Source organism: Cheilinus undulatus, linkage group 15, assembly GCF_018320785.1.
Source record: "Cheilinus undulatus linkage group 15, ASM1832078v1, whole genome shotgun sequence".
NCBI lineage: Eukaryota > Metazoa > Chordata > Actinopteri > Labriformes > Labridae > Cheilinus > Cheilinus undulatus.
Window position 1 is genome coordinate 36,233,400 of NC_054879.1, and position 13,122 is coordinate 36,246,521.

Here is a 13,122-nt window from a genome sequence, read left to right on the forward strand (position 1 = left end):
GTGGAGCTGCATGTGATGTTTTGCTGTCAGGCAGGCTGGGTCATAGATATGCTGACACAGTGCACAAAATGACATTAGAGACACTTCAGGGCTGAGAAATAAACATTCAGCCGATTCATGGACATTTCCTACAATTAACATGCCTGTTACATGCTATCTGAAAGCTCTCATCGTCTGTAGCAGTGTCTTATACTTAAGCTATTAGGGGACAAAACATTGATACAGCATTATATCTTAGTCCTGACTTGTGTGGGAAAGCAGAATAAAGAAGAAAACAGCTGGATACTGTCAAACTACAGAAGAGAGGTTAAGATATAATGTGCGATATGAAGTGAGACTGTCACCAAATTGCTGTGAATAGATACAGGAATCCTCATGTTATCTTTTAAGAGGCATTTTTTTAACCTTCAGTTTATCAGTTGTCGTCATGTGTCATTATATGATTGTCTTGCAATAGATAAATCAACACAGAGTCATGGTATTATGATATTGTTATACCACTCATCCTAGTGTGTATCATATCCAGCATTTCCAACAGAATGATGCTGTACTTTTGCAGTCGGACTGGCCATTCTGTCCTGCCTAATTCTGGACATTACTTTTTTTTTTTTTTTTGTATTTCTGCTCTTTAGACTGTATTCATGAGTAGTACATTGTAGAGAGACACTCCAATAGGTTGTTTGCAATCACGTGATCCCGAATGTTGGTTTGGGGTCAGGAAGTTGGGGACAACCATTAGTAAGGAATGGTAACGGAGTAAAGATAGTACTTAACAGCTCTAAGTGGATTTGTATGCTGCAGTTATCAGCAGAAAATTTCAACATACTTTGAGTATGATCACAACACTTTACAATTAGGCAATATTGGAAACAGTGATATTGTATTAAGCGAATAAACCTCGTGTTATGAACAAGCCTGTGCTACAAAACGGCTCTTTAATGAGAACCACTGTAGCTTGCGCCCGCTTGATTGCCAGTTTCCTTTCCGTCATCCTTTTTCGTCATTTTGTCCACATTTAAAAAGTCAAACTGTGATCAAATAACGAGCTGGTTGAAAGCTAAACAACCAGCTCTACTGAGCTGAGCAAAATTATCAGGATCCCCTAGAGACTGATTTCCTATCGCAACGAGTGAGGCTGGGCAGACATCAGCTGAGGATATTCAGACAAGAAGTGAGTTTAATGTGCTAAACTGCAGTAAACTGCAGTGAACCAAACTAGACCGCTTTGTAGAAACAGATCATTGTTATTGTTGACATAGTGTATCACAGCAATCACCCTTGAAAGCAAGAAGCTGCATAAAAAATGTTAAAACATACAGTATGATTAAAGAAATAATAATAAGAAAAATGCCTTACAAATGTATTTGGGTGGCTGGAAGTACAGCTGGGTGGCCCACCCATGTACTGTTAGTGTCAGTGTGAGAAACAGATATCATGCATCAAAGCACATATGAAAGGGAAGGTTTTCTCGGTGATATAAATTTTAGGCCACATTACCCAGTCGTGTGTATCTCATATCAGATTGCCCATCATATTATGTTTTATCGTGTTGTGAGACCCTGGGATTCCCAGCCCTTTTAACCAAACATATTTATTGTAGTAAGGGGGTTGCAGTGTGACAAGTCCACACCTGTGAAACAACCATGCTGTTAATTGTGCAAATGAAAATATTTTAAAAGAAATTGTTAACAAATTTTAGATTTTGAGGACTAAGCCTTTTACATGCAAAAGATGTGACAAAATCATTATAGCATTTACAGTGTTTATTTACTGTGATTGTTGTATTCAGTTATATAAAGGTTCATTTTAAGTGGTCCGTGTTTCTCCTACTTAAATAAAGATAGTATTCAGAGAGCGTGACAAGCGTGCCAGACTGCAGGTCACTTCTCAATGAAGTGGCAGGGATTTGGACCGGTGCCACAGAGTGTTCCACTGTCTGACTCTGAAGTGTTTTGTCTGCTTTTGAATGACACCAATTATGTCGGCTTGGACTCTTTTAGCCTTGCTGATTAGACAACATCTCATCAGAAGTCAGTCAAGAGATACAGCACACTGTGTGATGTGTTAGTGTCACTGCTTTTAACTCTCTCTATGTCTCCTGATTTCTGGCTTTGAAACATTGAATTAGGGAAAACTTTGTACCCACTCAGAAGTTAAAAAACAACCTTTTATGGATAAAGTATGGAAACAGGATTATGTTTTTTCTTTAAACTGGTCAATCTTAAAGGTGACATATTTTACCCTTTTAATACAAGTTTATATGGTTCTCAGAGGTCCCTAAAGTATGCCTGTGAAGTTTGTTGCTGAAAAAAACACTCCAGTATTGGATTTTTGTGTCTCTAAAAACCCCTCTTTGTCAGCCTTTCTAAGAACGAGCTGTTTCTGTGTCTGTGGCTTTAAATGGTAATTAGCTGTCCGACTCCGCCCGTGACCACACCCCTCTCAGGAAATGGACACAGCACTTGTGATATTACGGACACTTTTTTTTCCAAAGTTCAGACTGGGATTCGAACCATCAGTCTCCCAGACCAAAGTCAGCAGGGTAACATACTGAACTGTCCAGCATCTCAGCTGGTAGCTGAGAGGATCAGTAGAGGAGGGCAGAACTTTCCTCCAAGATGTAAAAACTGAGAACGGCTTGTTTCAGCACACATTTTCTGAAAGGTGGAGAAAGAGAGGGGGAGAGGGAATGGATATTTCTAGTATTTTAGGGGATTGTGGACAGGCCAGGGACACATATTTGTGTTAGAAAAGCCTGAAAAAGTGATTTTTGCATGATATGTCCCCTTTAAATGTAAAACTTTCTAGCATGTGACTTTACTGATCTTATATAGTGCTCGGTGGATTTCTTAGAAATATGTTAACTATACAATTTGTATGTAGCTTGGGTAACAAAACCAGATTTCTACCATTTCTGCGAGTCACGACTTTCAAAGAGTTATAAGTCAAAAGCCAAAGGTTGTAGAGACTTGCAACCTAGTAACCTTGCAAAGCAGATGGATTTTCCAGACTTCATGTCTGTCATCAGACAAATCCATCTTGCAAAGCTGCAATCTGCATCATTAGTGCTGCACTGAAAGTGGTTTTACCAATCGCCGGTTGCTACAGGCAGGGTTAGGCCATGAAGCCGTTAGCAGTGGTTGCCACCATTGTAGAGATTAGCTTGGAGGAAGCAACATTATTGCGTCAGTTTTATCAGACCTCTATGAAAGAAAAAGCAAAGAACAGCGCTTAAAGCTTTTTGTGACAAAAAAAATGTTTTCATTCTTATTCCAGTCTGCTTCAGCACAAGTTTGTGATAGTTATGGGAGGGATTTAGTCGCACTACAAGCTGGTATAAATAGTGGCTGCTGTTGGTGCATCGATTAGCTTGGAGCAGTTTTTACAAAACTGGAGTACATTTTTTTTTACAAAACATCAGCAAAGAGTGACACTAAAAGCTTCTGAGATATTTTTGCTCTTTTTTGCTCCAACTGCTCCAACGAGCCCACATCAAGCTCCACTGTTCATTAACTACAGCAGCGTTTGCCTATTGAGCACAGGTTTGGGACAGTGCTGAGCATGTATACCAACTTATTTTGTCTTGTTGTGTTTGGCCCGTAATGAATGTGACAGACAGAACGATGCCCAAGCATTTTTTGACAAGTCCTGCCTACCCCAAATGATTTGTGGGGGTTTCCCAAATGCATTGGGAATATATACATACAATGGATATATAAACAGTCTATGTGGCTAGCAACCTAGATCAACCTGCCATAATTTGGAGCTGCTGAACACCCCACTCTTGGTCCCATGTCTCTACAACTTCCTTAAATTGTGATTTGATAACATTGTGTTATCAAACATTAACCGTTGTTTATTTCCTTTTCAATCGCACCAAGTTCCTTTTTCTGAATAAGTTTGTGTCGTAATCTTGGAAAGACCTGAAGTTCATTATTTTTTTTTTTTTCATAATAAAAGCAGGTCCGTATCCAAACAGAAAGTCAGTTACCTTCAGTTTTAAACAGTACAAAATTGAATAAAAAGAAAGTAGAACAGGTGTAATTACAAAATAAGGAAATTTCAACCTGCAAAAGCAAGGGAGCTCAATTGTGAGTAACTACAATTTTTTTTAAAAGTTGTAATCATTTTAGTAATTTAAAGTATCAGAAAGGACTATAAATTTTTAAAAACTGCATCCATTTCATCGTATAGCAGCATAGGAGAATATAAATCCATGACAAATTTCATGCAAACACCATGACACTGTCCCAAACAGCTTTTGGGGTCGCTGCAATTTTTACATTTTATCCAAGTTACTTTTTATATATTGAAAACAATAAGTTAGAAACAGAGTCAGCTTTTTTGTCCTAGGATGCTTATGTAACAAGAATTTTGACTCCGATTAGCTTTACTCTCAATATGCAGGAGTTACATTTAAATTTAAACCTAAAAGTTTGGGGGTGGGGGGTCAGCTTTAACATGTTCAAGCTCTTGTTAGGTGTTTTTTTCTATCAAATACAAGTTATTGAAATTTCCCAATATTGGGTGTCAGTGTCTTCTTTATTTGTGGCTGTGGTATCCTCACAGGTAGTGACATTGTTCAATATTTACTAGTGTCATATCCTAGTTTAAAATGCAGGTATTATGACAACCCTGGCCACATGGGAAGCAATCAAAATGTTGTCCTTGTAAAGTTTTGCATTTAAATTTGATCATTTGTATCCAGCTGCCAGAATAAGCTCTGATGAAAATGGATATGACTACTCAGATGTCCACAATCCACTTCTAAAAGTGTGTGTGGCTGTTGTCATCCAGTAGAAGGACACAGGCATGCTTTTACTGTAGATTCAAATGTTAATAAAGGCTCATTTTGATTGGCAGGTTTCTGTTTCGCAGCGGTAACCAGGAGCACCCAGGGGACAAGATCGAGAATACCACAGTGGAAATACTGCCTGTTTCGGTGAGGAAACACCTACACATGCACTCACATATCCACCCACACCCCTACCCCTACCAGCAGTCTGTCACCCCTTTGTGGTCTGATGTGCAAACGGTTTTGATTAGATTACATTGAGCGGTTGCTCTTAGGAACGTAGCATATTGATTATTGACAGGAATGTAAGCGTGACAGAATCGTTGCGGTGCCAGAGGCGATACATCCTCACTCTGTGATTCACACCACCAGTGCAGACACAGCTGCTAGCATGTGTTCAAGTGCTGCTGAAATGAGAAATCGTTAACATTTGTAGCTCATATTTAACTGTGCTGCTCATCGTCCTTTGTTGTCTCTTGTTAGGAAACTAGACTGCAGACCAAAGACAAGTACAAGCGAAGTGAAGATCGCTTTTACAGGATCGGTGAGTGGATCAGACAGTCTCACTTACTGTGTGTGTTACAGCATACAGACACACTAAAGCATCATGATCAGATTACACACTCATGCTGGTGGTGCCTGCAGTAAAAGACAGCACAAAAGTGTGTGAAATGTTCTCAGTCACAGTATTTTTACACTAATTTTCATCTGAAGTTGTCTGCTCTTCCTGCAGTCATTTCTTACTCTTTACACTTTAACTTTAACTGACATTTTAGATAAGCCTTAAGGGAAAAAAACACTTCCTTTACGTGTCAAGTTATGTTTAACATTTAGTCCTCAGCCCCGGAGTAATGGGTCATTTATTAGCAGGGACTTCCACTCTACAGATAGGATGTATTTTACTTCATGAATACATTTGTGTTTGCTGGAATTACAGGTCAGTTTGTGAAAGGAGTGGCAGAAGGCGTTGTGGATCCTTCTTTCAATCCCGTCATTGCACTTCGACTTTCAGTTCTCAAAGATTCAGCTGTGTGGGCCATCCTTAGTGAAGTAAGCCAATCACACGCCACACTTGTAATCTTTGTCCTCTCACATGATAAATAATACTCTCTCCAGATGCTGCCAGCTGTCTTCTTGTCTTTTTAATGCACGTGATGCTCTTCTCTCCTCCTGCAGATACATATAAAGAGGATAGCTGGCTGACTCTTCTGGCCTAGGGGACATGAATCACGGCCCTACAGGGACCAAAATCTCCTGGACTGCTTACGCAGGGGCCTCTGGCACCCAGCAACCAGCAGTGAAGTCATTAGAGTAGCTCGTCTGAGCTCGTCTGAGGAACGCCGCCTCTCTGTCCCTGCTCTTCCTAATGTACTTTATTTTGCTTCCCATCCATCAACCTCTCTCTGCATCTCTCCCTCACTCTTGTGCTCTTAATTCATTTTAGTGAGAATGTGAATACTACTGTCTAACAAACAACAGTGAAGTATGTGAAGACATCTGCTCCCAGCTCTGGCTCTCAAAGTGACTGTTTTTATTCAGCAACTTTGAACACAATCAGAAAATCGTCTGGGATGAATGAAGACAAATCATTACTTATGGGGAGAACCAGTCACCTGGCCACTGGTGTACATGCTGCCAAATCCGTTGTCTGTTACTCGATGCTGCCACCTCTGGGCGAGCTGGGGCATTGCACTGTCACTAGCGCCTCAGCTCAGCCTGTGATGACCAGGAATGTTGTCATCACTAATGGCCGGTCGCGCTCTGTTCTCCACACAGAGAGGTGACGGAGTTCTTGATCAACACCAGCCCAAACAAAACAAATGTTCCCATCACTTCCAGAGTGTCGCCAGCCACACTCAAATACTCCTGAAACAAAAAAACACTCAGGATGAGCCAGTCTGTAACAATGTTGACCAATAGACCAGATTCAGTGGCAACTATCCCTATCCATCAGAGAAAATATAAACCATGACACCTTATCTATTTCACCTCCTGTCTGACAGGCCGTGTATGACCTCAGTGTCCATCTATAGTAAATGAATCAGACATTGCCTTGGCGTCATTTTCCCGAAGGAATATATTGTTATATTGATATATTATTACAGCTATGACGATCTATGAAGGTGACTTAATTTATTTGAAATAAATCTTTAATTTGTACAAGAGGTAAAATATATTTTTATTCTATGAAGAGATGTTTATGGTAGTTGAGAGTCTGTTGTATTTGTTTGTGTTGGTTTTTTTTTTTCTAAATTGTACATTTTCTTTTCATTTTACAGCTACTTGTGAAGAAGCTGTTGGTGCAAGTAGCTGTGCCTATTTCTTTTCACTTAAACTGATATGTTACAACTAAAACAAATAATTTCAAAGCTAAGAAGCTGAATGGTTGGAGGTGTGATGAAGTCAAAAGTTAAAATATGTGCCTTACACCTAGGTCTCTTGATAATAGTCTCAACAATTATATTTCCAATCTGATCCCCTTCATTTTTCCTAAACTTTGATTGCTGGAAATACTAATATTTTTAACATACACAGTCATATAAGTGAAGGAAGAATATCTGTGTTCTCACCTGAGACGAGCTGATTTGCACTGTTTTTTTTTCACTATTTTTGTTACCATTACATCCTTCACCATTGTGCTTAATTATTTTGTCTTACCATAGTAGATGCTTATTCTGCTAATTCCTCCAAATCCATGCAGCGATTCATTTTGTCCGATCAAAGTCTGTTTTTGAGATTTGACAGAACATTACGACTACTGATCTCTGCAGAGTGGGCCTTTTTGTTGTATGATTTGGCTGAGGATGTGTAGTGCTTTCACTGATTGTAAATATATAAAAAGCAACAAGGATTATCTGTCTTTCCCTCACTCTCTTTCTCTCCTCCTTTACTTTGAAGAAATTCACTTGACATGTTTTATATTTGTGTGTGAGGCCAATGTTCAGAGTGGAACCTGCTTTAAGTGAAACCTCAAAAGTTTTACATTGTTGTGGTGAATTCCAGGGGGGTAGTGAAGTGCCTTTTGGTTGAATCAGTGTAAGAAAGGAATTGCATAATCATATTTGGTAAATTATGAATAATGTATTTTGGTAAAGCAGGCACCTCCACCTCCTGCTGGAGCTGCCTCTTCATTAGATTCTTTTCTTAAAATAGGGAGCAGTTAATAAGCAAGTCACTTTAATATTGGAAAAGACACTGCGTCGAGAATGGCTTATCCCTCATGCTCTGCATCCACATACAGGAACTGAATGCATGAAAACAGCATGAAAGGTCATGTTATCCCCCATCCTGTATTTGCTGAGTGGACCTCAGACTATCCCATACACCCATGAGTTCATGTGCCTTCATCGTTCATACGTGTATGCCTGCCTCTGATGTTTTTGACATCATTTTCATGGACATCTTTGAAATAAATGAGAAAAGTTGATAGAACTCATGGCCATTTTTGTGTTGTGATTTTGTTGTATTTGCATCACTCATCCATCTGCATCAACAGCTTTGATTTCAAAGTAAAAAGAAAGAGGATCTATTTTAACAATGACTTTCAACCTGATAAGTTACAATTTTTCTTACATTTTCTCAAAACTATGATCTTTTCGGCTATTTATCTATCTTAGAACCGCGGTTTACGCCAAAAAAAAACTACACGTTCTCCCAGCGTGCACTTCTCTGAGCCGACTACTTCCGTTTTCCCATCATGCAATTTTACAAATATGGCCGAAGGACTTCATAACAACACTCATGTCACTGCAGTTTTCTCGTCGGTGATAAATTTGATTATTTAAGGCATAACAAGGTAAAGTTGGTGTTTCAGAAGATTTACCACAATGCCGAAATATTACGAGGATAAAGAAGAAGATTACAGAGCATGCGCCGGAATCAGAGAAGACTTCAAAGCCTGTCTCCTTCAGCATGACTGTGTAGTAAAGGTAAGTAAACGCCCTCAGTGACAACTGATCTACAGAAACTAGCGACAAGACTTTACAGTCTGAGGGATGTAAACAAACCGGTGGTGTTAAAAATATTTAATTCTTGTCTATGTACACGCATATTTATTGAAGAAGTGGTGGACTCGGGATTTTTCAGGGGCGGAAAGGATGAAAGGGCACCTGCTGTATGCAGTGGGGCACCATTGGTCAAACACTTATAGTGAAATAGTTGAATAACCTGTTTTTTAAATCATGATCATATCTACTACACCTATGTGAAGCAGATGGAGAATTACAAACCAGTTTACCACCAATTTAACAAAGATACACAGAGAAGGATGTCAATGGAAATTAACTTTACACCAATGAGATAAAAGCACTTCATTATATGTCCTGCACTGTTGGGACATGTGGTTTTGTTCACTGGGAGGACGTCCTGCCCACTGATAGACAGTCCTAGAGGACACTCTGTAATGTCCACTGGAAAAGCAGCATGGAAACCAATATATAATGCATTGTCCTTTTAAAAGGCAAGATACGGATACATTGTCATTAGGGCTGGGCAATTAGTCGCAAATTAGATTAAATCGCAATATGGTCTGCTGCAATATTCAAATCGCAGAGGGTGCAATATTTTTTTTAAGTGAAATCTGTGCCAAAATACCAGTTTACACCTCTTTTTTTTGCCGCAGAGATGTTATGCATTTCATATCATGCAATTATTCAAGTGACATTTTTTAGAATAGTCTGCAGAAATTCCTACTCTCTTCATTTTTGTACATTTTTCTTACTGAATATGAGAATGACAAAAATAAACCCCTTCAATACAAAAATTCATATCAAATTTGCGGTATGAGTCAAGATCAGCACAACAAGTTTTGGAAGTAAATAACATGAGGAACTTCAGGAATAATCGCATATCAAATCACAATATTGGGGGGAAAAAATCGCAATTAGATTATTTCTCCAAATCATCCAGGCCTAATCGTCATGTATCCACTTAAAGGGCACTAAACCAAATTTCCTCCACATATAGTGCTCTTGAGGTTATTTTTTCTGTTTAGAAGGCACCAAGAAGGGCACTTTGTTAAATTCTGTCCACATAGAGGGTAACAAATCAGGTAAATAGGCACCATAGAGGGCCGTATATTCATCCTTATAGTGGCATACAAGCACTTTTTCAGCGATTTTTCAATTATTAGGGCACTGAAGGTCCACCAGTTCTGAGAAGGAGAGATGCTGTAAAACAGAAAAAAATACCATGGTCCCCAAAGTATCTTTACACTGCTCCAATGTGTGGGAAATTTTATTATTCTATTGTAAATGTTTATTCTAAATGGCATGTCCCATGTATTACAGTAATTATAACACATATTCTGTTAAAGTATCACTTTTTTATGATATATGCTTGCTTTGGTTCATCATCAGACTGAACGGGGGGATTCCACTTCATCTCTTTGATGGTTTATTGCCAAAAATTTTTATTCGACTGTATTCATAATTCGCTTCCAACTTAACTAAAACTTAGCCTTGCAAAGCAGATGGATATACCTGTTTCCAAGTTTCTCACTGGCCAATCCAGTCGGATGTGGGAAACAAATCCTTCTGGTATGCCAGGTTAACTAAAACTCCAGTTCCTGCATAATTAAAACAACTCCAAAGCATGATGCTGCCAGCCAGGGTTGCCAGGTCCACGGTTTTCCCATGGAATTGGACTACTTTTAACGTACTGCCACAGGTAGATTTTTTTGTCCACGGGTTGAGCAGACCAATTTTTTATGTCTTGTGTATGACTATTTAATTTCTGTAGCAGAACAAACTACTCTATTTACACTCAAGTACAACTACAACAACCAGCAGAGAGGCAGGAAAACATGGAACATGGCACACAGACATACAAGCCACGCACAGAGAAGCAGAATGTCTGCGGGCAGTCAAGCAATATATGCAGTGTGGCAGAGGTTTTACTGTATTATTTTGAATTTCAGCATTGGGCTTGGCTTTGGGCTAGTTTTTTATCGGCCACTGGGCTGGTTTTGTCACACAGACCTGGCAACCCTGCTGCCAGCACCATGCTTCACCATGGGAATGGTTTATTTATTTATTTATTTCGGACAAACAAAATACAAAATAAAACAACAATAAAATAATTAAATTCCAGCGATATAGAATCCCAGAATAATGCCATAAAACCAATAAATAGCCTAAAGCATTTCATGAGTCTGAAAAGGAGTAGGAAGAAGCAAAAGCTTTTCGAGTCCTACTCCCCCTCTTACTCTCCTTTTATAATAACCACAATGTGCTTATATTACTTTTTACCCCAAACCCCCCTAACCCACCCACCTTCTCATTAATTCACTCACTCACCCATCCTCCCATTCACTCTGAAGCGTAGTGAAGGCAACAGAGACAAACATGATACCACATGTGTATCTCAATCCCCAAGTCTAACACGGTGCTCTCTTTGTTGATGTTGCCTTTGTGTTGAACACATCTTTTTGACTGATGGTCAGAAAGTTCAGTTGTGGCTCATTAGACCACACATTCCCATATGCTTTTGGGAGACTTGATGTTTGTTTTGGCTAGGTTAAATTTAGCCAAGCTTGGATATTTTTCCTCAGAAAAAAACGGGCTCAATCTTGCCAAGCCACTCACTAGCCAGACATATGAAGAATATAAGAATAAAAGGGGGAAAATTACATCATAACCAGCATGGTTTGGGCTGCATCATGCTTCTGGGTTCTTTCCCTTCAGCTGGAACTAGGGTTTTACTGAAAGTAGAGTGAACTTTAAACAGTCAGTTTTGACACAAAACCTCAGGTATCTGCTGAAAAGATAAAGAAGAATTTTACCTTACAGTATGACAATGACCCAACATATACAGCCATATATACAACAGAATAGCCTCAGAAGAAAAATATATAGTTTTTGGACTGGCCCAGCTAGAGTCAAGGCCTGAATCCTACTGAAAACCAATTGGGTGCACAGGTAAAGCCCGACAGATCTAAGTGCCAGATAGAGATTGGTTACTTTGACTCCTGGCCAAAGACTGTTATAAAATCAAAAGATGCTTTAACAAAGTATAAGTCTATGGGTGAATACTTATTCCAAATGTGTTTTATTTTCGATTATATAGTTCTTAAAATGTGGTTGTCCTTTTCAGTTTACTTTGATATGTTATAGGTTACATTAAAGTTAGTAAAAGTTCTGAAATTATGTATCATGGCCTTTTATTTTAATTTTTACACCTCAACAATATGGCGTGTCAACAGGAGTTTGCAGACTTTTACACTTTGTATTCATGTTAGTTATTCCACTTTTAATAAACAAAGCAAATGACTGATTGAAATGCATTTACATTACAAGCCACAAGAGACATTTTACTTTGCAGGCTTAGTGTTTTTTTTTCTTATAATTGTGAGTTTTAGCCACAAAATGGGTTTTAAATGTTAGATCTGGTATAAAAATTTGTACAGCTATCACAGAGCTAGATACATTTAAAAAGTGCATTATTATTTTCCCACATCTAAATGACTGGGGCCATGTGATTTGCTGCCAAAAAGTCCAGGCTTAACATTTTAAGTGTTTAAAAACCATGAAAAGCAAGCCAAATTTACCCAGCAGTGTCAGATTATGATTTTGCTGTGTGTTTTGTCCTCCTAGGGGAGAGTACAACACCAGAAAACTATGAAAAGCTGCAATTTCATCATTTTGCCACAACCCATTCTTCCCTCTGAAGAAATACTTATCTGACTTCTGCAATACTGCTGTTAGACGTTTTTTATCATGGGATGTAATTTTTTACTGTTCCTCTTAATTTGTCAGGAGGGGAAGCTGCCCAGTGAGTGTTTGAAGGAAGGCCACTGCAAAGCCCTGCAGACGTCATTCTTTGAGTGCAAGAGGTCAATGGTAAGCCAGCCAAAGACAAAGAAAATCATTGTTGAAAAAAGGAAGTGGAGGGAGAGTTAAAGAAACATGGGGATCTTCCCAGAATGACCAAAAGTGGAACAAAATTTTGGACTTGTAGAAAATTAACCTTAAGAAATGTTTAAACCACCATTAATGTGTTTTTTCATTTAACAGCTGGACACGAGATCAAGATTCAGAGGACGGAAAGGATACTGAGGAAGCAGAACTCTGCCGTGTGGTTGAAAGACTTGTGTAAATTTTTTTAAATGATTAGAGCAAAGAGTGCCGCTTGCTGATCTATGCAAGTGCAGCTTTACAACATCATCTGGCTGACACGTCTCAAGAAGAAGAGGGATTAAACATGAGAGAAAAGGACCCACAATACATCAGCAAAAGATGATGCACTGAGGTTATAACAGGAGTCGTCACTGGTTTGAGCTTTTCCTGGATGTGTGAATATGATTTGTGCTTTGAAACACTTGTGATTAA

The 13,122-nt window shown here is 38.9% G+C and overlaps 2 protein-coding genes across 2 annotated transcripts in view; both read left to right on the forward strand.

Annotated features, from left to right (window-relative positions):
• mgat4a (alpha-1,3-mannosyl-glycoprotein 4-beta-N-acetylglucosaminyltransferase A) overlaps positions 1 to 8,227 on the forward strand; it is a 68,055-nt gene extending 59,828 nt beyond the window's left edge. The window contains exons 13-16 of the mRNA XM_041807471.1: positions 4,864 to 4,942; positions 5,279 to 5,339; positions 5,733 to 5,845; positions 5,972 to 8,227. Coding sequence (XP_041663405.1) covers positions 4,864 to 4,942; positions 5,279 to 5,339; positions 5,733 to 5,845; positions 5,972 to 5,998 — 280 coding nt within the window. The 3' untranslated portion in view covers positions 5,999 to 8,227. The remainder of the gene's footprint in view (positions 1 to 4,863; positions 4,943 to 5,278; positions 5,340 to 5,732; positions 5,846 to 5,971) is intronic.
• Positions 8,228 to 8,501: 274 nt separating this feature from the next.
• On the forward strand, positions 8,502 to 13,088 carry LOC121522173 (cytochrome c oxidase assembly factor 5). Its single transcript, XM_041806306.1, has 3 exons — positions 8,502 to 8,724; positions 12,550 to 12,633; positions 12,808 to 13,088. The coding sequence occupies exons 1-3, from the start codon at positions 8,623 to 8,625 to the stop codon at positions 12,847 to 12,849; spliced, it is 228 nt and encodes a 75-aa protein (XP_041662240.1). The 5' UTR covers positions 8,502 to 8,622; the 3' UTR covers positions 12,850 to 13,088.
• Positions 13,089 to 13,122: the final 34 nt, after the last annotated feature.